This window comes from Asterias rubens, chromosome 13 (assembly GCF_902459465.1).
Source record: "Asterias rubens chromosome 13, eAstRub1.3, whole genome shotgun sequence".
Taxonomy (NCBI): Eukaryota; Metazoa; Echinodermata; class Asteroidea; order Forcipulatida; family Asteriidae; genus Asterias; species Asterias rubens.
The window spans coordinates 10,353,780-10,377,665 of record NC_047074.1 but is presented as its reverse complement, the minus strand read 5'-3'; the positions used below and the strand labels follow the sequence as shown (position 1 = coordinate 10,377,665).

The 23,886-nt window shown below is 38.5% G+C and overlaps 2 protein-coding genes across 2 annotated transcripts; both read left to right on the top strand.

The window, feature by feature from the left end:
• The first annotated feature begins 1,117 nt into the window (after nt 1–1,117).
• Nucleotides 1,118–13,160, top strand: LOC117298485 (uncharacterized protein PB18E9.04c-like). The gene is made up of 5 exons (XM_033781763.1): nt 1,118–1,598; nt 5,529–5,995; nt 7,416–7,650; nt 9,226–9,414; nt 10,769–13,160. The coding sequence occupies exons 1-5, from the start codon at nt 1,553–1,555 to the stop codon at nt 10,960–10,962; spliced, it is 1,131 nt and encodes a 376-aa protein (XP_033637654.1). The 5' UTR covers nt 1,118–1,552; the 3' UTR covers nt 10,963–13,160.
• Nucleotides 13,161–14,731: 1,571 nt separating this feature from the next.
• Nucleotides 14,732–21,154, top strand: LOC117298574 (lysosome-associated membrane glycoprotein 1-like). Its single transcript, XM_033781893.1, has 7 exons — nt 14,732–14,993; nt 15,392–15,521; nt 16,304–16,531; nt 17,205–17,292; nt 19,152–19,377; nt 19,810–19,989; nt 20,706–21,154. Exons 1-7 carry the CDS (start codon nt 14,954–14,956, stop codon nt 20,876–20,878), a joined length of 1,065 nt encoding a protein of 354 aa, XP_033637784.1. The 5' UTR covers nt 14,732–14,953; the 3' UTR covers nt 20,879–21,154.
• Nucleotides 21,155–23,886: the final 2,732 nt, after the last annotated feature.

The following is a 23,886-nucleotide window of genomic DNA, read 5'->3' as shown; positions in this document are numbered from 1 at the left end:
AGAAAAAAACCGCCACACACCGGGGTCTACCCAGGGAAGCTAAACGAACGCACCCTTTACTTCTGATACTGTGATAGCGCCATCCTTTGAATCACCCTCCCTCCAGCCGGCCCACTTTAAAATGTCCCATGAGAGGGGGACAGAATCTCCGGGGCGGGACAGATTTCCCTGGGACACCGGGACGCACTGAACAAGTTGCTTTGGAGCAGCACACAATTAGTTCATCAAAGCCCCTACGTTTCTGCAGCTATCCTAATTATTATTTGATAAACACTGCTAAGCCTTAACATAGTCGACCGCTGTCCATGAAACTTCCTATAAAAATACTTTTTTTTTGTAGACGTGTAGTGCATGGACCCATTTCGGATCTTGCCCAATTTAGGGGCGGGCTATTTTTTTCTGAAGAGGGGTGGGGGGGGGGGGTTGCCAGAAGCAGCGATGCAATATAACCATGAAGGGATTCAAATCTCTATACAGGAGCCTAGCCTTTGAAAATCTAAATGAAAACAAAAAACCCGCAAACAATGCACCTAGAAATAATCTTATATATACATCAAACCAAAGACTGAATCAAACGCTTTTGAGTTTAAAGGGGTGTGTCAGGAGGGTGTGTCTAGTTGTTCGACTGATGCATTTTGGTAGTTTTAAGATCACGTTGGCTTGGATCGGTCGAGTTGGTCTTTGAAAAGCGTTTGAAACCGTTTTTTATAAAATGCATATGATTAGAGAGATATTTAAAACTAGAATATAATAATCCACACAAGTATCACTCAAAATTGCGTGGTTTTCTTTTTACCTTGTCGACTAACACGGTCAGCCATTTATGGGAGTCAAATTTTTGACTCCCATAAGTGGCCGACCATGTTAGTTCGCAAACTAAAAGGAAAACCACGCAATTTCGAGGCAAATTTATGTGGATCATTGTAGTCTACTTTTAAAATATCTTTCTAACCATATGCATTTTATAAAAAACGGTTTCAGACGCTTTTCAAAGACCAACTCGACCGATCCAAGGCAACGTGTTCCTTTAAAAGAGCGCGCGTGCATTCAAAGTATCAATGTACATGTACACACTAATGCATCAGTGCTGCTACACAGCTGTATAGCCCTTATCGAAACCACGGCTTCGGCTTTGGATTCGGCTCAGGCTAGCTTGGTTTTTGCGTAGGCACTCAGGGATTCATCAGACGCGAGGATTGAGCTTGAAGCCGATCCCAAAGCCGAAGCCATGGTTTGGAAACGGGCCAATGATTACGTAATCGTTTTGCAGCTAGTAGCACGTGATGTTGGCAAAAGCGGAAGTAGCAGTGTTACTGTACGCAAACAAACAACAATACCAACTCGACCAACACACTCACACAGCTCATGACAGTGTTAAGAATTGATGAATGTTTCACATACTGTTGGAAATTCCCGTGAATGCAATATTCGAGAATTAGCAATGCGTGGACCAGAGTGTGGTTCAATTTACTACTACTAGCAGTTCAGTTCAGTTCTTTGAAAGGCCTGGCTGCTTTCCTCGCTGCATTCCTCGTTGCATTCCGGCTCTAAAATGAAGAATTTCTTTGCTGTTTTGGTTCTGCTGCTCGTCGGAGAAGGTAAATATATCCCTTTCTTGAAATATAGTACAGTGTATGTAGGTTGTAATACATATGTCACTGTGCTCTGTCACTACACCATGTTTTAGGGGTGTGTGGGAAGAAGTGTTAAAAAACGACAACCGAGTGTTTGCACACACAGTACACGAGTGATTTACTACGACACTAGTGTACATAATAGAGGACCAGATTTAGCCATTTTTTTTTCATGTCGAGTCACACAAATTGCAAAAGTTTGTTTTATTGTTGATTCTTATTAATTTGGTGGTTCACAGTTGGTGTATCTCAACATATACATAAAATAACAAACCTGTGAAAATTTGAGCTCAATCGGTCATCGAAGTTGCGAGATAATAATGAAAGAATTGAATAACCCTTGTCACACGAAGTTGTGTGCGTTTAGATGGTTGATTTCGAGACCTCAAGTTCTAAATTTGAGGTCTCGAAATCAAATTCGTGGCAAATTACTTCTTGCTCGAAAACTTTAGCACTTCAGAGGGAGCCGTCTCTCACAATGTTTTATACAATCAACCTCTCCCATTACTCGTCACCAAGAAAGGTTTTATGCCAATAATTATTTTTAGTAACTACCAATAGTGTATACTGCCTTTAATAGACACTTACAGAATGTAGATTTCAGTTGGACATTTCAAGGGGCATGAAGGCAATTACTATGCATCGCAATCTGCCCGCAAATGTGTCAAACTTGAACTAAAAATGGAAGTGACCAATCAATACGCCCAAAATCAAAAGACATGGGGTAAAACTCAAAATAATTGTTAGCACAAAAACTTACTTGGTAATGAGCAATCTTTTCATAAAACATTGTGAGAAACAGTTCCCTCTGAGTATGAAGTAACTAAGTTTTTGACTTGAGAAAAAAAGGAATTTCTCACCCAAATATTAAATGACTGATGCCCCTTTTAGGCATCTGAAAGCACACATGTTTGTGAAACAAAGGCGTTGTTTCTTTCATTATTTTCTTGCAGCTTCGATGACCAATTGAGCCAAAATGTTTACAGACTGGTCTTTGACACTTTTTTACCAATGTGTCCAGTGTCTTTAACAGAACTTTATTTTTTAAAAAGAATTATGCAATTTTTTTCTGGAATAATTCAATGGGGTCTCCAGGAAGGGCAGCAGTGTGACCTCATCTGACAAAATTCAATCAGGCATTAAAGTTTTCTAGGAACTCAAACAGAAAGCAAAAACATTCTTTCAGGATGATTAAGTTGCACCGGGAAAAAAAAAACCTGTTTTGAATTCCGCTTTAACAGCCTGTACAAAAGAATTAAGTAAACAAGCATTGAAAATTGAAAGCACGGTACAAAGTTGTGTATGTTGCAGTAATTTGCATAGCCTGGCATTTTCCTCTTTATTTTTGACGAACACTATCTGGTAACAACTGACAATGAATATCTTACTTGGTGACGAGTAATGGGGAGAGGTTGATAGTATAAAACACTGTGAGAAACGGCTCCCTCTGAAGTGACATAGTTTTCGTGAAAGAATTTTTTTTTCTCGAATTTGATTTTGAGACCGCAGATTTAGAATTTGAGGTCTCGAAATCAAGCATCTGAAAGCACACAACTTCGTGTGACAAGGCCGTTTTTTCTTCATTATTATCTCGCAACTTCGACGACCAATTGAGCTCAAATTTTTACAGGTTTGTTATTCTATGCATATGTTGAGATACACCAAGTGAGAAGACAATTACTGATAGTGTCTATAGTGTCTAAGTTACCGTCTAGATGGTGCCCTCTCTAGCCTTTTGAGTGAAAAGCTCTAAAGTGAAAAGAAAAGTGGTTGAACGCATAACCAATCGTAGGACGCTCTATGATTGATTGATTGATTTAATTTATTTGGATAAAAACACAGCAAGAACAGTCATGTCAAAAATAACAATAATAATAATAATAATAACACAGCATTTTTAAAGCGCACCTTATCTGTTTAACATTTAAAGGGCTGGTCAAGAACAAGAAGAAAATTTCACTCGATATCTTTTTATAGGCTAATCTGAAGAGATGGGTTTTGAGAGAATGTTGGAATCGTTAGATGTCATGTGTGTCCTTGAGATGTTGAGGCAGAGAGTTCCAGAGACGGGGTGAAATGTTACTGAATGCCCTGTCCCCATAGCTGGATAAACGGGTCAGAGGAACATAGAGCATGCTGCCCGATGACATACGCAACAACAGGAGATAAGACAAGGAAATAAGATTAACCAAACACACAAGGTAGACATTCTGCACAATCCAAGGACAGCCCCCAAAATAAAAAGCTAATAACTAAAGTGGAAGTGTCGTGGCCGAGCGGTTAAGAGCGCCGAATTCAAACTCTGGTGTTTCTGATCAGCAGAGTTGTGGGTTCGAATCCCCAGCCGTGACACTTGTGTCCTTAAGCAAGACACATAACCAATTGCTTCGTCCTTCGGATAGGACGTAAAGCAGTTGGTCCCATGTGTTGTGTAAACGCATGTAAAAGAACCCAGTGCACTTATCGAAAAGAGAAGGGGTTCGCCCCGGTGTTCCTGGCTGGATTGGCAGCATATTGCGCCACAGCACCTTGTAAACCATTACATGGTGCCTCAAAATTCGCCCCACTCCTTGCAGTAATAATACTTGGCGCTTTGTATCCTTTGGCAAAAGGCGCGTTATAAATACGGTTATTATTATTATTACTATTATTATGATTATTATTATTAAAGACTCTAGCTTTTTGGGGCTATCCTTGGATTGTGCAGTATTTCTATCTTGTGAGTACCAAAAACAGACGAACCTAGTCCGGAGCAGAAAGTAGATTCAAGGAAAACAAAGCAAGAGAACACAAAATAAACAAAATAAATAAATAAATAAATAAATAAATAAACAAAATAATTAAGTAAATTATATTTATTGAATTAAATAATACATCTTCAATATGAAATTGGGCCCAGGCATGGATGTTGTTGTAGAACAACACCATTCATTTATTAATTGGACATGAATACCGTGTTCAGACACTGTAGGCTACTAATTCTCATAAAATGTTCAGAGGGTGATACTATTAGTGTTTTTTTTATACTTCACCTTGTCAAGTGTCAAGGCCTGCGCTAAACTTGCACTTTTGCCGTGTCAAACTGAAATAATTGCAAAATGGTGAATTCTACAAAAGAGCGACGTTTAGTGCAAACGTTTTATTTGAGTTCATCACCGTCGTGGGCACGCCAAGCCCTGCCTTGCTGCACGGCAGTTGCACGCCCTGGTGACAGACGTTGCACTTTTGCCGTGTCGAATCGACTTAAATTCTCACTTGGGCAATTTTTAGTGTCACAGCTCGAATTGTCATCATCATGTCACATGGCTCTTTAGCAACGGTTTTCCCGCATCGCCATTTTGAATTAATTTAAGTGCGGCAAACTAATTAAATAAGTTTGACGTTTGTCACCGATTTGTTCAATTGCCGCATTTTTGTCGCGCGAAGATCATTCGAGTTCGACACGACAAAAGAGCGACGTTTAGCGAAGGGCTAAAGCCCGGTTCATACTTCCAGCGAATGCGACTGGGTTATGAATGTTGACGTCACAAATTCGCAACGAAATTCGCACTGAGTTGAGCCGTGTTCAACTCACTTGCGAATATCTGTGCGAAAGGAGAGTTGTGGCGTCAAATTCACGTCAAATTCGCTTCGCATTCGCATTCGCAGGAAGTATGAACCGGGCTTATGCCATATCCGTGTGTTGTGTAGCGAACTAAGCTATTATATTTTACTTTTAAATTATCTATCTAACCATATGCATTTCACAACAAAGATCAACTCTACCAATCCAAGGCAACGTGTTCCTGTAAATATAGTTGGTGGTTTGAATATTGATGCACAGTAGTGGATAGACATATTATAGATTCTGTTAAAAGATGAGTTGCAATTGTAAATTTTCTTATCGTGGTTCAGGTATGTTTACTCAACCGACCACGAGGATCACAACTCCTCCACAGACCACAACTCTTCCACCGACCACAACTCTTCCACCGACCACAACTCTTCCACCGACCACAACTCTTCCACCGACCACAACTCCTCCACCGACCACAACTCCTCCACCGACCACAACTCCTCCACCGACCACAACTCTTCCACCAAGCTCAACTCTTCCACCGACCACCACGCCTCCTCCACAGACCACAACTCTTCCACCGACCACCACGCCTCCTCCACAGACCACAACTCTTCCACTGACCACAACTCCTCCACAGACCACAACTCTTCCACCGACCTCAACTCCTCCACAGACCACGCCTCCTCCACAGACCACGCCCACACCTAAGATGTCTTGGAAGGTGATGGACGGCAACAATACCTGCCAGGTGATGTGGTTCTCACAAAATATTACCATCAGTTACTACAACACAGCAGGCATGGTAAGTTGAATACACATATTAGTAAGGCCAAGCAAAAATAACAACATGATTTGATCCCCACCCGCTTCCGTTTTAGAGGCTGCTTCCTTTCTAATTTGTATTTTTTATTTTTTCCCCCCTTTTCCCCTTTTTTTAATTCTTAACAATTTATTTTAAATAAAAGAATCCTTTCCACTTTGCAATGGAGAGCTGTTGATAGTGTCAAACATTATGAGAAACAGCCCCCTCTAAAATAACGTAGTTTTTGAGAAATATTTAATTTATTAAAATATCTAAATTGAATTAGAGACCTACCTCAGCTGAGGTCTCGAATTTAAGCCTCTAAATGCACACAACTTGTGCGACAAGGGTCTTCTTTTCTTCCATTATTCTCTCGCAACTTCTTCGACCAATAATTGAGCTCAAATGTTCACAGGTTTGTTATTTTATGTTGAGACAAACCATGTGAGAAGACTGGTCTTCGACAATAACCAAAGGTGTCTATAGTGCCTGTAAAAAATGTGTCGGACTTCCATTTCTATTTGGTCCCTTTTTGTAAGTCAGAAAATACATACTTCTTCATATACATGTACATCACATCCCCACGCATCTGCAATGCCACCCTTCAGGGTGTCTAAAAAAACCCCAAAAAACATACACTTTTGAAATGGCTGCCGAATAAAAAAATACATGATTCTGTGTGAAAAGGTTTATAATGTACGGATAGCTTGTGGACTCAACTTTCATATGACACCAACAAGTCTGAAAAAAAAAAAAAAAATAAAGATAGGAAAATAGGTTGCGCAGTAATTAGCCTTCCAATTTGTGAGAGGTAAGTTTATTTTGGAGCTTACAAAATTCACTCCATGATTTCCTTTTTTCTTATACTTCAGTGAGCAGTGCTCACCCAAGCATGCGTTTTCTTTCGGACTTTTTGGTGTCAAATGAAAGTTGAATCCATAAGCTATCCATACATCTAAAGCTTTTCACCCAGAATCATAAATTTGTTATCCGGCAGCCATTTGAATTGTGTATAATTTTGTTAGACACACAGTGTAAGACCCTTTTGAACCAATAACTAAGGGCGTGATAGGCCTGGAGTTTCACTTTGGGTGCGTTCGTTTAGCTGCCCTGGGTAGACCCCGGTCTGCCCCGGTACGTTCGAATAGCTTTGATGGGGCTCACCCGGGTCAGCCCCCAGTGCCCTGCTTGTGGGGTGGGTCACTGTGGGGGTGACCTGTGGTGCATGCCGTCACCACGAGAGGGCGAGTGTGATCGTTCGATTAGCTCTTGTCAGGGGCTCACCCGAGTGAGCAGCGCGGGGTCGATCCAGGGAAGCTTATCGAACGCACCCATTGAGAGTGCAAGGGTACTTCCCCCCCAAAAACATATTGATTTTTGTCTATATTTGAAAACAAATCTGCTTCTTTTCATTCTCCAGCCTACTGATGTGAAAGTGTTAGTCCCGATTGAGGAGCCACTCTTAAATGTATCCGGTGACTGCTCCTCAATGGAAAAGAGAACATTCGCCATGAGCTTCTTCCCAGATGGCAATAGTAGTGCCGACCCCTGGACCCTGCGATTTGTATTCAAAATTGTTGAATCAGACACGTTTCAGTTGACTTCTCTGTCATTTGAGCTTAAATATGACAACCATTTTGATTCGACTAATGAAGGTAAGCTGTCATTTAGACTGGGCCCCTGTCTTTATCCGCAAAGGATAAAGACAGGTACCTGCTACTCAGATTCAGTGATTTCATTAGATACAATATCATTGGATATAAACTTGCATTCATGAATACCTCAACCAGTTTCATTATTCATATTGGTGGAGAGCGCATCATGTGGGGGTGTTTAAACCTTTGATAATGACCAGTGTTAATAACAGGTTGTGAGCGGATACTCCGCGCTATTCTTGGTGCAAGACGTTTCTTGTTACGAGCGATGCGGGGGCTGTCGGTAAGTTGGTTGCGCTGTTTGTGAAAGGAAAACAAGAACGTGTTGAACCAAGACTATACGCGCATGCGCACGAACGGAGCTGGAAACTGTCGGAAATAGAGGCGTCTCGGTCATAACAATGCAACACACGGACATCATACATGCACATACAGAGCTCACGCAAAAGAAAAAGATAAGGAAACAGATAAGTTTTACAGAGTTTCTTACTATATTGCGCCTTTTAACCAAAAAAGGCATTTATGAATGGGAATAAAAGGGTAGTGACTCGTTCTTTCACGGTAGTTTAAAACCTTGCGTCGAGCCGAAGGTTCTAATTGGCCGTGAAAGACAAGTCGCTACCCTTTTATTCCCTTAGTGACAGCATTACACTCCTACTCCTACATTATCACTTCCGCCATAGAATTTGACTGCATATCTTTATGTGCAATGAATGTAGGTCAAAGGTGTATATACACGCTGGCTGGAGGCCGGTCTCTGACGTTACTCACAAGCCTCAAAGTGTGACGTCAGATGTTCAGGCTAGCTGCCATCAAGCAAAAATGTCTGAATCTGATATGCTAGGTGACGAATTTGTTACCGGAACTTTACTGTTTAAAGGCTCACTGTCATTGTGTATTACCTTGCAGGGAAAAAATAACACATAGGAAAATGCCCAAGGTACGCGCCATTTGTGTCCCACGAATGGTGCCTACACTGAGGGCATTATCTGTTGTTAAACTCCACCTGTGATGTCATGCTCTATTGATACAGAGCTCCATTATTTCGCATGAATGGCGTGATATTGTGTAAATGTAGCTATCGCACCATTCGTTTGGAGTAATGGGGCAACGGAAACAATAGCATGACGTCACAGGTGGAGGTTAAATTTGTATTTTTATATCACTCAACCATCCTTTCCTGACACTTGGCCAAACTCAAACTCTGGTGTTCCGGATCAGAAAAGTGTGTTCGAGTCCCAGTCGAAGCATTGCATCATCCTTTGGATGGGAGGTAAAAGCTGTTGGTCCCGTGTGTTGTGTAATGCATGTAAAAGAACCCAATGCACTTGGAATGGGGTTCGCCCTGATGTTCCTGGTTTGATTGGCAGCATATTTGGCCACAGCATCTTGTAAACCATTACATGGTGCTATGTAAAAGGAGTTGATCTCATAATTCAGACGTAGTCCCACATACCTTGCAGGAAAATACTGTATATTCAAGCGCCGTGATAGCACTGAGTGACGGATATGCATGCCATAGGTCTAACAAGAAACCAGCTGTTATTATTATTTTTTGTTTGTGTTATTTGACAGGACAATTTGTGTACAGCTACATCTCGACTAAGGATCCACTGGGAGGAATAAAGGCACCAATGAAAAAGTCATTCTCCTGTCCTTCTCAGCTCATCTCATCAGCTGACGAGAAATATGGCCTAAGCATTGCATTTAAGGATGTCAAACTGCAGCCTTTTGCAGACAAGACTGGGGGGAAATTTGGAGAGAGTAAGTTAGCATATGTCTTGAATATTTAAAATAATATCTGTAAAGGCAGTGGACACTTTTGTTAGTCACTCAAAATAGTTATTAGGATAATAGAGTAATGGGGAGAGGTTGATGGTATAAAACATTGTGAAAAACTGCTCCCTCTGAATAATGTAGTTTTCGCGAAAGAAGTAATTTTCCACGAATTTGATTTCAAGACCTCAGAATAAGATTTTTGAGGTCCCGAAATCCAGCATCATGAAAGCACACAATTTCGTGTGACAAAGGTGTTTTGTCTTCTTCCATTATTATCTCGCAACTTCGACGACCAACTGAGTTCAAATTTTCACAGGTTTGTTATTTTGTGCACACGTTGAGTTACACCAAGTGAGAAGACTGGTCTTTGACAATTACTAATAGTGTCCAGTGTCTTTTTGAGAATGAGAGGCGATGAAACTATCTATTTCAAATATCAAATCATAAATATCAATACTAGCCAATGTAGGACAGGCTAGTGTAAAAGGGCCAGCCCTGCAAATATTAAACCATTTTTTGTTATCCTAATAATATCCCTTCTTGCATATGTGTTGCATGTCCGCATTTGTTTTCTATTGCCCATTATTCAGTTGAATCCTTTTGTTTCCCTATTATTATTGTATTCATTGTTTACTTGTTGCTGTGTGCCTTTTGTTTATTGTAAAGGGCATTGGTATTTCTTTCAATTATGAAATGCGCCATATAAGAATTAGTTATTTTTTTTTAAATTATTATTATTATAAGCCATGTCTAAAATAGTTAACATATACACCCTTGTCTTTAAATAAAAGCACGATGCACAAAATAGACATAGATTACAGTCTTTTGTTCTAAGATGTGTAGTTTGATTTTTGATGGGATAGGGGTGGTTATATGGGCAAAATGCTTTACAATCTTAACACTTCTTTACAGTATTTCAGTAGTTTAAACTCAATGGTGTTTGAAGTCTTGCATGGTGTGGAGATTAAGAGTAACTATACATATAAACATGAATAGTAAACTTGCGGGTACAACCATGATTGTACCCGCAAGTTTACTATTCATATTTATATTTATAGTTACTCTTAGTTTAAAGATGCCATGTCAGATTTTTTGCCGATTTGACCCAAAAAATTTGATTTAAAATTCAATAGGTATTTTGATGGGGGTCGAGAAAGTTACAAGCTTTCATTTGAGCCATTGCTCGAAAAAGCCCGCCAATTGTTAGTAGCAGTGAAATAAAGTGCTCAAAATTAGTTTTTGTCGGGATCCCGGGATCCCAACAATATATCACGTGACCAATTCTTATGTGTTTTATAAGAAACATTTTAACTTTTTGTCGATATCCCTTCCTGCATAGGTGTTTTATGTCCGTACGTGCCAGAAGTTCCTACTACCAAGACACCTGAGCAGAATCATACTTGGAGGGCTGCCACCTTTGTAGTTTCTGCCATCTTTGTTGTATTTTTCCTGGGAACTGTTGGATGCTATTACTATAACAAAAAGAAACGGGTCCCAGCCAGTGACCACATTGGCCTTATACAGGACTACTGAAGATGATGTGGTTTCTGCGACAGAAGATTTTTTTACTAGTAATGATATCGGGGATAAAGGATATTATTTTAGTTCAATCCTTACACAGATGTTAAGCCTGTAAATTTAGTCCCTCTCTCGAGTCCCACATGAAAACAAGTCTTGACCACTGGGATACTGTAAGTGCCCAGTCTTGACCATTGGGATACTGAGGGAACCTAGTCTTGACCATTGGAACACTGAGAGAGCCCAGTCTTGACCAATGAAACACTGAGAGTACCCAGTCTTGATCACTGGATACTGAGAGTGCCCAGTCTTGACCACTGGGATTCTGTAAGTGCCCAATCTTGACCACTTGGATACTGTAAGTGCCCAGTCTTGACCACTGGGATATTGTAAGTGCCCAGTCTTGACCATTGGGATACTGTAAGTGCCCAATCTTGACCCCTGGGATACTGAGAGTGCCTAGTCTTGACCTCCGGACAAGTTTGAATCCTGTTGTGAACAGGTCCAAATTGACTTTTGTTTATCCATAACAGAAAAACCTTGTTTTTGGTTTGTCCTTTTGTAATTAGCTTGTATACTCTGTGCTTTCATTTTCTAGTCATGTGGTTGAACAATATATTATAGGAATTTTTAATCCCTGACCTCTGCATTCTGTACCATGCTGGTATTCTAAAGGGTAGGTTTAGTCTTGCTACAAGTTGTTCTTTCATACAATTTTGTTCTTAAGAATAAGTCTTGTGACAAAGTGGATTGTAAAAGCAGCTGATAACGAACAACACCTTGAGCCAAGTCTAAAGCCACGTTAAGATGTATTGCTGAACTATGTGAAGAAATCTACTGCTTTCTATTTTTTTTTTAATCTACACATTAGCAGAAAATAATTATATACATTTTTAGAAACTTTTTGTTGCTAACTGATATATTTATTCAGATATAAGGAATGCTGGCCAAATAGGAAGCAACTTTTAAAATAGAGTTGTTTTTATAGAACTAGTATAGTTTTTTATATTTTTTTATATATTTTTTTATTATAGAACTAACGGGGATAAAATCCTGCCTGAAGCTTCTAAAGCTTGGTTGTGTTTAGGTCATATAATACTATGGCAATACTAGGGGCACAGGGGGTGTGCACCATTTGTTCTTGTGGGCACGACTGGACACTTAACAACTTAATTTTCCTTAAAAAGGGCCATTTCAGCTGCACTTGTGTTATGCCATTTGCTATTTTTTTTATAGGATAATCTGAAATAAAAAGCAGAAATTGTTCGGTGCACATTGGGGCCAAAAAAAAAAAAAAAAAGGTTTTAAAATTAATGAAAGTATGATGTTAAAGCTTGTAAAATGTAACATTTTACTCGCCGGGGAACATTGGGGGAAAATTTATTTAATCATAATGAAATTTTGACATTACGGCTTATAAAAATGTAACATTTTACTATGGTGAACATTGGGGGAAAAAGGTTTTAAAATTTAGGAAATTCTTAACTAACAATAAAGGTTGTAAAATGTAACATTTTACTCTGGTATTCTTAATCTAAAAAGTCAAGATTTCAATGGGGGGTTTGGGGGGGGGGGGGTGCACATCTAATGGAGTTGCCTCTAGTTTACGACGCTGTCCTACAATCTCACACAAGAAACATTAAATTTTTCCTAATGCTCAAGTTCCCAATGGTTATTGTGCTTTTGGTTTAGGAAAAAAAAAAGTTGATTGTCCCCTATTTTTGAGGCCGTACCTTTTTTATTTTTTATTTAAAAAAAAAAATATTTTTTACATTTTTTTTCCTCTCAAAGACAAGTTTTTCTTTCAAGAACTTATTTTTTGTTTACTACATAAAGTGGATGGTTACTTTAAACTGGTAAACATGCGGCCAGTTTGAATTAAAATGCTTGGTGGCCACCTTGAAAGAAAACATTAATGAGAAGGCTCTTATCCTCCTTTTTATGGAAAAACTCGGACGATCAACTGCTTTTTTTTAATACTTGGCCCATGGTCCTTTCTTTATGCTTGGCCTTACATAAATATTAAACACTACGATGGAGATACAGTAACTTTTAATAAACAAAGTGCAGTGTGGTTTACTTGTTCTAATGATAGCTCGTTAGGCATGAACAAAATGTATATAATTGCTAAGTAAATGACCTTGAAACATTGTTTTTGATACTTTTGGTGCATATTTTGAAACTTTGCAAATAATATGAATGTTCATATAGAAGTATAGTGTTTTTTTTGTGTGTTATTTTAGATAATTGACTTTATTTCTATTAGACAATGGCCCAATTTCATGGAGCTGCTTAAAGGCATTGGGCACTATTGGTAATTACTCAAAATTGTCGTTACCATAAAAACCTACTCGGCATCGAGCAATGGAGAGATGTGAGTGGTGGTATCAGGGTTAATGATATTTTGCTGCTAACAAATGATTTTGAGTAATTACCAATAGTGTCAAGTACTTTATAAAGTTCAAGTTATATTGGAAATCGCACGTCACAAGAGAAGACGTCAGTTGTTTTTTTCTTATCAATATGACATCATATCCCTCAAATAATAGCTGTGTAGTGTATTGCATGCTATATCTGTGTTTTGTTTGCTTGTTTTTTTCTTCCTCTTCTTCTTGGTTTCTTTTTGCCATGTTCTTTGAGCCGAACTGCGACTGATATTTAATGTTGACTACTCAAAGGAACACGTTGCCTTGGATCGGTCGACTTGGTCTTTGAAAAGCGTTTGTAATCGTTTTTTATAGAATGCATATACACTGTAGTTAGATAGATGTGGTAAAAGTAGAATACAATGATCCACACAAACATGCCTCGAAACTGCACGGTTTTCCTTTTACCTCGTCGACTAACACGGTCGGCCATTTATGGGAGTCAATTTTTTGACTCGCATAAATTGCCGACCGTGTTAGTTCGCAAAGTGAATGGAAAACCACGCAATTTCGAGGCAGACCTGTGTGGATCATTGTATTCTACTTTTACCACATCTATCTAACTATATGCATTCTATAAAAAACGATTAAAAACGCTTTTTATAGACCAACTCGTCCGATTCAAGGCAACGTGTTCCTTTAAACATTTTGACCTTTGCTCCAAACACTTGACAAAAACTTGGATCCGTGCCGAGTTGGATGACGTCCATAGCAAATTGTTTGAAAAGTTTGCACGATTTATTATTTAAAGGCACTGGATGCCCTTTGTAATTGTCAAAGACCAGTCTTCTCACTTGGTGTATCCAAACATATGCATAAAGTAACAAATCTGTAAATATTTGGAGCCACTTCTCACAATATTTGTTCACTGTTCATTACCAAGTAAGTTTTTTTCTGCTAACAATTATTTTGAGTAATTGTCATTGACTCCAGTGCCCTTAAAGACCGTGGACACTATTGGTAATTGTCAGAGACTAGTCTTCACAGTTGGTGTATCTCAACATGCATAAAATAACAAACCTGTGAAAATTTGAGCTCAATCGGTCGTCGAAGTTGTGAGATAATAATGAAAGAAAAAACACCTTTGTCGCACCATGGTGAGAAACGGCTCCCTCTGAAGTGACGTAGTTTTTGAGAAAGAAGTAATTTTCCACGAGTTTGATTTCGAGACCTCAAGTTTAGAATTTGAAGTCTCGAAATCAAGCATCAGAGAGCACACGACTTTGTGTGACAAGGGTGTTTTTTTTTCTTTCATTATTATCTTGCAACTTCGACGACCGATTGAGCTCAAATTTTCACAGGTTTTATTTTATGCATATGTTGAGATACTGTAATGTTCCTTTAAACTTGTGAACACAAGTCTGCCAACATTGTCATATTAGCACGGTTTGTCAACATCGAATCAACAGCACGAGGGTATGAAAGTCCATTGATAAAGGTTTATACATAATAATAATAATACGTGTTATTTCATAAGACAACATATATCGCTATCTATAGCGATATAATCACGAGATCTGGTCAGACTCTGCCATTTTGTTATTTTTCTTTTCTTTCTGAGTGACGATACAGGTGACATCATGGCGAAACTAGCTCTGTGCCTTGTTCTGCTGTGTCTGGGTGAGTTTTAGAGGGAATTTTTATCAAAATATAAAAATATTTTGTTTTACAAAAGGCCTGTAACTGGTGTTGTATTCTTTGTTACTAAAAGCTAATAGTAGATTTGATTTAAAGTACACAAGCCTCTATGCAACCAACCAAAGTAATAAATTCGGACAAATTAGTAACAGAGTTATTGGGATTGGAACCAATTACAAAGAAAGTTACAAAACTCCCGTCAAAAACACTTTTGTTGCACCTCTTTCTACGTTACTTCAGAGTGAGCCGTTTCCAACAATGTTTTATTCCATTGCTCGTTCAAACTACTATTTTGAGTAAGTAATTACCAATAGTGCTGTGCCTTTAAAGAGTTTGGCTAATTTAATAAAATGTGCTCAATTTGTGATTCTTTGTCCAAGGTGTTGGACCAGCAATTTCGGCAAGCAGTGATGCTCCAGCAACCAATCTGACGACAGCAACAACAGTGGCCATCCCATCCACTGCAAAGGCCACAACGACCAAAGCAACAACAGCTCGAACTACAACAGGGTGAGTCAAAAAGAAGGTGACCGAGATTTATGAGAAAAAAAAAGAAGAAGAAAAAACACCTATTGTTATTACTAAATAATAATAATAATAATATAATAATAAAACCATTCTTATATATTGCGCATATTACCGTGCGCTGTAAAAAAGAAAATCAACAATTATTGTACAAAGTATACAGATATGTTTTTAACCGGGTTTTGAATTTTTCTGATGTCTCAGCCTGTTTAACAACCTCTGGAAGAATTTCCATAACTGAACTGCTGCATTTTGGAAAGAGCGGGAACCGTACGACTTGGTTTTGATCTGGGGAAGTCATGAAGGAATTTATTTGAAGATCGCAGATTCCTGGTTGTTTTGTAGTCCTGAACTAAGCATTCTTTCCTGCTCATCTGAAAAAGAAGAAGAATGAAACCAATTAATAATTTCTAAGAGAAGTTACGCCCGTTTTAAGCTGAAAGCGCTCATGTTTGAAGCTGTCCATGGAATGTTAATGCTTGACTGAATCTAAACATCTGAGTAAAGTAAAGAGGCAAAGGGTATACAAAAGCAATTCTTTGTTTTGTCAAGTATTCCATGGAAAGCTTGGAGTACCTTGATTAAAATAGACATAACTCCTCTCAGGAATGATCAACTTATTCCATTTCCCCCCAATAAGCAAGAGAGTGTGCTTGTTAAATACATGCCTTACTGATCTCCTGAGTGTCAATTGTTCGTTTTGAAAAACATCACTAATCCCGGTCAACGTCTTTTTAAATCGCACACTGTTGTCCAACCAAAACCAGCCTGGCTCCAACGACGACATCTAAGGTTGTTACCACTGCTGGTATGACTACAAAAGAGTCAAATTCGACTGATCTCACGACCACATTTGAAACCGGATCGACCGCCAACATGACGACTGGACCAACAGTTAACACCACGACCGAGGAAACCAATGGGACAACTACCGAACCTACGACATTCATGAGAGCGACCACCCGGCCGGTAACTATGATGCCTGGCCCAACAAGGTACATAGGCTTTGTTGCAATCGAACATGAAGAGTGGTGATTGAAATATTTATTTTTTAATCATGTCTCCAAGAGATATAGATCATGGTCTGGTATACTAATACTGTCAAAGACCAGTCTTCTCACTTGGTGTATCCCGACATATGCATAAAATAGCAAATCTGTGAACATTTGAACTCAATTGGTCGTCATCGAAGTTGCAAGAGAAGTAAAAGAAAACCCCCACATTTTTGCACAAATTTGTGTGCTTCCAGCCGTCGATTTCACAAAACTCTTCCTAACTTAAGACTAATCTTAGGACTTAGGACGAGTCCCAACCCTGCACTGAAGCATGCAGACCTTAAGATTAATCCTAAGTTAAGACGAGTTACTCGTCCTAACTCGAGATAAGACGAGTCCTAACTCTTTGTGAAATCGACGGCTGATGACAAAAAAGTACTATAATATTTGATTGAGAAGTTGCCTCTTACTTCAGGGGGGGGGGGAGGGGAGGGTGTTTCTTACAATGTTTTATATCATCAACGGCTCCCCAATACTCGTTACCATCTGCTATAGCACTTATTTTGAATAAATACCAATAGTGTCCAGTGCCAAACAAAATGCGTTATATTTTGTAATTACCCGTGAGTTTGGATAACGCAAATGCTGTTGTATTTATTTAATTTATTCACAGATATGAAGTTAACGATACTGACGGCAGGTGTATTCTGATGCAGTTCTATGCAAAGATTGACATTGAGTACTCGTACTGGGAGGGAAACGTAAGTTACAAACAAAGTTTCAACAAAGTTTGTATTTAAAGACATTGGATACTTCTCGGTAAATGTCAAAGATCAATAGTCTCAGATTTTGACTCAATTGGACCATGAAGTTGCACTAAGAATAATGAAAGAAAACGCCCTTGTTGTGAAACTTTGTCTACTTCCAGCCCAGATGCCTTAAAAAGGTCTCATCTCTGCAAGTCTTTTAGTACTTGAGTGAGAAATAACCCCTTTTTCAAAAATTACGCTTCTTCACCAGGAGCTGTTCTTTACAATCTTTTATACTATACCAACGGCTCTCCGTTGCTCCTTACCATGCAAGTTTTTACGCTGAAAATTATTTTTTAGTATTTGACCCAGTGTCGAAGACCAAGTATCCGAAGTTAACGCGAACAAACATTACTTTGTATTCATGAAATGACAACAAGTTAATGTGAAAGTTGAAGCTCAATCGGTCTTTGATTTTGGAGGTATGAGAAAAAAAGGCGGGAAATTTTTCACTGTTTTCAAACAGCAGGTTTTGGACTCGTCACTCGTGAGATCAAGTTAATTCGGTAATTTCTCTTTATACAAAGCAGAGCATTTCGAGCAAAGCAGTTTAAAAGCACTTGACACTATTGGTAATTACTCAAAACAAATTGTTAGTCAGAAACTTCTTTGGTAAACATCACTGGAGAGCTTTTGATAGTAAAAACATTTGTGAGAAACGGCTCTCTCTGAAGTAACGTAGTTTTTGAGAAAGAAGTAATTTCTCATTTAAATAATAAAACACTTCAGGTAAAGTCTTTTAATTATACATCTAAAAACAAACACACTTTGTGCATCAAGGGTGTTTTTATTTCATTTTGCAACACCGATGACCAAGTGAGAGCCCAAATTTCAACAGCAGGTTTGTTATTTTATACTTTGTTGGGATACACCAAGTGAGAAAGAAGACTGGTCTTTGACTTACCAAACGTGTCCAGTCCCTTTAGTAAGCAAAGAGGGAAAAATATGTCCAATGATCTGTAAACATTTACTTATTTAAGTTATACCAATATTGTGCACTGTGACCCTCTCAAAATCCAGCAAGTCACGTCCTTGTGCATGTACATATTTTATTTTATCCTTTTGTTTTATCCCAACCATAGCTCGTCATCAAATCAACACCATTATCACCATGTGTGATAATCATTTCAAAGTTCCTTTAGGGAGAGACAGTTTTATCTAATAAAACTAACATTATTCAAACTATGTTTAGCATGAAGGGTCCACTGTTGGTGAATGTATCTACGGTTTTACACACATAGTCCCTTTTCGAAACCACAGCTTCGGCCTTGGATTTGGCTTCATATGCTATAGTTCTCTCGTCTTAAGCCCTGAGTGCGTAAGCCAGCCTGAGCCGAATCTGGAGACGAAGCCGTGGTTTCGAAAAGGCCAATAGTGCTGTGCAGCTGTTCCGCCATTATACTAAAAAGAAACAGTTTCCGTCAAATTGTTTCTGTATATATATTATATTGTCTCTTATTCTCTACTTTACTTTCCAATTAAATAAAATCCCCGCATTTTTAAGAGATGGGGGGGGGGGGGGGGGGGGTGTTAGTAAAACGTGTTGGTGCAGTCGTAACGTAATACGTAACTAAAGACTTTTGTAATAACTGTCAGAGAACAGGTGAATTTGGACTCAATTGGTCATCGAAGTTGCGAGAGAATATTGAAAGAAAGAACACCCTTGTTTTATAATATAAACATATCTCCACTGCTCGTTACTATAAGGGTTTATGCTAACAATTATTTTGATGTTTATAATGTCCAGTAGCTTTAAGCTCAACTTAGGAAAATGGCTTTTGTTTATTTCAATCCACCAATGTTTCACACAGGTACGTAGAGACGTCGTATCCGTTATTGACGTTGCACCCAACTCCGTCCCATCGGGTAATTGCTCGGTCAAAGGTATTAGAAGCTTCGCCATTAACATTAACGATCGACCAAACTGGTTCCTTCGCCTGGAGTTCACAAGTGTCGAGAAGACTTTCGAGTTGACAACCGTTATCCTCGAATGGAAATATGAGACGCCGTATTTTAATGAAAACGCTACGTTATTTGGTATGTGTATCTCTGATGAGGTTTTAAATTTTATTTCAAAATGTTTAGGACACCTTTGGTAACTGTCAAAGACAAGTCTTCTCACTTGGTGTATCTCAATTATATACACTGAAAAGCAAACCTGTGAAAATTTGAACTCAACTGGTCGTCGAAGTTACGAGATAATAGTGGGAAAAAAGGGAAGGCTAATTCCTGCGCAGCCTACTTCTGATACCCTTTACTAAAGTGAGCAGTGCTCACCCAAGCATGAAATATTTTTGGACATTTGTGGTGTCATTATGAAAGTTCATTCCATAAGCTATCCTTACTTTTAAACATTTCCCTCCCCTCATATATTTGTTATTTGGCAGCCATTTCAAAAAGTGTATAGTTCTTTTCGAGACACCCTTTCGAGTGTTTGTGATAATTTCTATTGTGTGTCATTGCTTCAAGGTGAACTGGAAGAGACAATGCTCAACGACAAGAAACATATCAATATTAAAGGATCAGTTGGGAATACCTACCAGTGTACAAACCAGGAATTAACCATGGGTCCTGCAGTCGTCACCTTCAAGGGTCTCATGTTTCAACCTTTCGCTGATGAATCAGAAGATAAAGGCAACTTTGGGGACGGTGAGTTAATAGTTTCGTCCCATTAATCGAACTTATTTTTGTAATTTACTGTTGTGTGAGGCAGTCAAGTTGGTTAAATCATACAGTAGGACGTCGCGCTATACAGCAATTTACAACTGAGGGTAGAGTACACCATCCACTACACTGACGTTTTGGGCCAAGACTAGATGTTGTATTTGTATTTATTTTCCAATTTACTGTTGTGTGAGGCAGTCAAGTTGGTTAAATCATACAGTAGGAAGTCGCGCTACAATTTACAACTGAGGGTATGTGCCCTGTTGTTTTGAAGGTTTTGGTGTTTTTAATAGATTTCAAGAAATTTGTATTCGATTTCCACAATTCCTGTGGGAGCAAGAGGAAAGGAGCCCGTGCGCTAATTTTGTATAATTTTGTATAAATCACCACCGCCTCTACACTGTCTGTCCCAAAACAAGTCTACTTTTTCCAAATCAAGGGATTGGGACTCGCTTGTCTTCTATTATTGACTTAAGTATGGACTTCAATTCTCTCAGCAATGGGGAGACTTTTGAGACGCTCGGTGGCAGCAGACTTACCAGGTAAAATCGTTTGGTATCGGTAATGAGCGCATGCTCAGAACTACGTAAACACTGGAAGTTTACCTGATAAGTCTGCTGCCACCCAGCGCTCCAAAGTCGCCCATTGTTATTCCAATGATTTAAGTTGATTTGTATCACTGTGTTTTTTCGTTTTAACAGTGGAAACGTGCGAAGCAGACAAACCCACCAACGCCCCATCAAAAACCGACAACACGGGAATGATTGTCGGCATAGTGATCGGAGCTTTAGCTCTAGTCATCATCGTCGGTGGGGGCGCTTTCTTCTTGGTCAGGTCAAGGGCCAAGAGAGAATCTTATAAGAGTTTGGATTAGCCCACTACTAAGATGGATGACGGTGTTGTGTGGTTTATGGTAGACACTTAAAGGCACTGGACACTATTAGTAATTACTCAAAGTAGTCGTTAGCGTGCTTATGTTGAGAAACACCAAGTGAGAAGACTGGTCTAATTACCGAAGATGTCCATTGTCTTTACGCGAATTTAACAAAAGCTCTAGGCAATGTGACCCTTACAGGATCTGGACACTATTGGTTATTACTCAACATAATTGTTGGCATAAAAACTTACTTGGTAACAAGCAATAGAGAGCTGTTGATAGTATAAAACATTGTGAGAAACGGCTCACTCTGAAGTAATGTAGTTTTTGAGAAAGAAGTAATTCCTCACTAAAATATTTGAGTTCAATAAGAGACCTCAGCTGAGGTCTTGAGTACAAGGCATCTGAAGCACACAACTTGTTTTTTTCCCATTATTCTCTCGCAATTTCGACGACAAAATAGAGTCCACATTTCCACAGGTTTTGTTATTTTATGCAAATGTTGAGGTACAGCAAGTGAGAAGACTCATGGTCTTTGACAATTGCCAATAGTGTCCAGTGTCTTTTATATGTTATAACGTCACTACGAAATAATGAACTGAAATTCATTCCAACTTGGTGAGCCCGTTTAAGTCCTAGACTATATCTTTTGGTCATGACTGTAATTGGTTGATCAGTTAAGCCTCGTCTTTGATGCACGGACCAATCACAGCTGAGATGCACTGAACCAAATGTTTGCAAAACAAAATTCCCTCTATACATTTTTAGCTAACTTTTGTTGTTGTAATAATTCACACTTTTTCATGTTTTTTGTTTTCCTGATAGCTGAATTCATGTTATTAACAATGATTTAATAGACTTACTGGTTTCATTCTATCATCTGTCAGAAGCTAGTATAACACACTAACAATTCCCTGGTCAGAACTGACCCGGACTCCGAGTTCCGTTGAGCATGACCTATTTCCGGGTCAAGTTGACCTGTAAACAGGCAGAAAAACAAAAACAAACACAACCCAAAGAAATTCTTCAAACTGACATAGAATCTGAAGGACAATCTGAAAAACAACATTTTTAGCCAGTTTTCGGGTCAACTCAACCCGGAAATAGGTCATGCTCAATTTTGACCAGGATTTTTTTATTTTAAATGTAGTAAATTACGCTTCCGGGTCGCAGGCAACGCCTATGCCGTGCAGCACTTCACTTCACTGAGGCAATGTCCACGGTAACTACAGCCTTGGTCGGTCATTTGCTCTATCTTTAGGGTTGCAGGTTTGGTCTACTAGTCTAGGCCTAAGCTATAAACCAATTTCGATTGTCATTTATACTGTTTTGAGGTTGGAAAAATCAAATAATGTAAAGTTTTTTTATTTGACAGTTTATTTGTTATTCAGAATAAATGTATTTTTGTCTCTAATTAATAAACATCTTGACTTGTTGATTTCATGAGGCGAAAGAATATGTGTCAACCCTAACCCTAACCCTAACCCTTAAACTCCAACCCTAGCTCTAACTTTAACCGTAACACTAACCCTAACCCTAACTCTAACCCTAACACAATTCTAACTCCAACTTTAACCATAACAATAACCATAACCCTGACTCTTACCCTGGCCATAACCCCCGTTTCAAATTTGTTTTTAATCTAAATTGAAAACAACTGCTGGATTTACCCCTCGCAATTTATTTGAAATTTAAGGCCCAAATTTGATAAAACTTCTGGACTTATCCTTTGTGATTATGTTCAATTGTTGGCTTTAACTTAATAAATAGAGTTACCCTTGTTATGTTTTAAATATGAGGCCAAGACTAAACTGCTAATCCTAGCCCAAACTTTTATCCCAATCACAACCCTAACTTTAACACTTTGTTCATCCCCCCACAATTTAAAAAAACTGCTGGACTTGCTCCTTTTGTGAACAAAATTAGATTAAACTTCAGGACCTATCCGTAGTGATTTTATTTTTTATTTTTGAGGCAAATTTTGTTGCTAACTTTAATCATTAGTGATTGTGATTACCCCTTGTGATTGTTTTATATACTTTTACACAAATTCGCTAAAACTGCTGGATTAACCCCTTGTGATTGTTTTATTACTTTTACACAAATTCGATAAAACTGCTGGATTTACCCCTTGTGATTGTTTTATTACTTTTACACAAACTTGATAAAACTTCTGGATGTAACCCCAAGTGAATTTTTTACCCAAATTTGATAAAACTGTTGGACTAACCCCTTGTGATTGTTTGATTATACTTTTACAAAAATGTGATAAAACTGCTGGACTTACCCCCTTGTGATTGTTTGATGACTTTTACACAAATTTGATAAAACTGCTGGACTTACCCCTTGTGGTTGTTCTATAACTTTTGTACAAATTTGACAAAACTGCTGGACTTACCCCTTGTGATTGTTCTATAACTTTTACACAAATTTGATAAAACTGCTGGACTTACCCCTTGTGATTGTTCTGTAACTTTTACACAAATTTGACAAAACTGCTGGACTTACCCCTTGTGATTGTTCTATAACTTTAACACAAATTTGATAAAACTGCTGGACTTACCCCTTGTGATTGTTCTGTAACTTTTACACAAATTTGACAAAACTGCTGGACTTACCCCCTTGTGATTGTTTTATGACTCTTACACAAATTTGACAAAACTGCTGGACTGACCCCTTGCGAAATGTTTTATAACTTTTACACAAATTTGATAAAACTGCTGGACTTACCCCTTGTGATTGTTTTATTACTTTTACACAAATTTGACAAAACTGCTGGACTTACTCCTTGCGAAATGTTTTATAACTTTTACACAAATTTGATAAAACTGCTGGACTTACCCCTTGTGATTGTTTTATTACTTTTACACAAATTTGACAAAACTGCTGGACTTACTCCTTGTGATTGTTTTATTACTTTTACACAAATTTGATAAAACTGCTGGACTTACCCCTTGTGATTGTTTTATTACTTTGACACATTAAATTTGATAAAATTGCTGGAC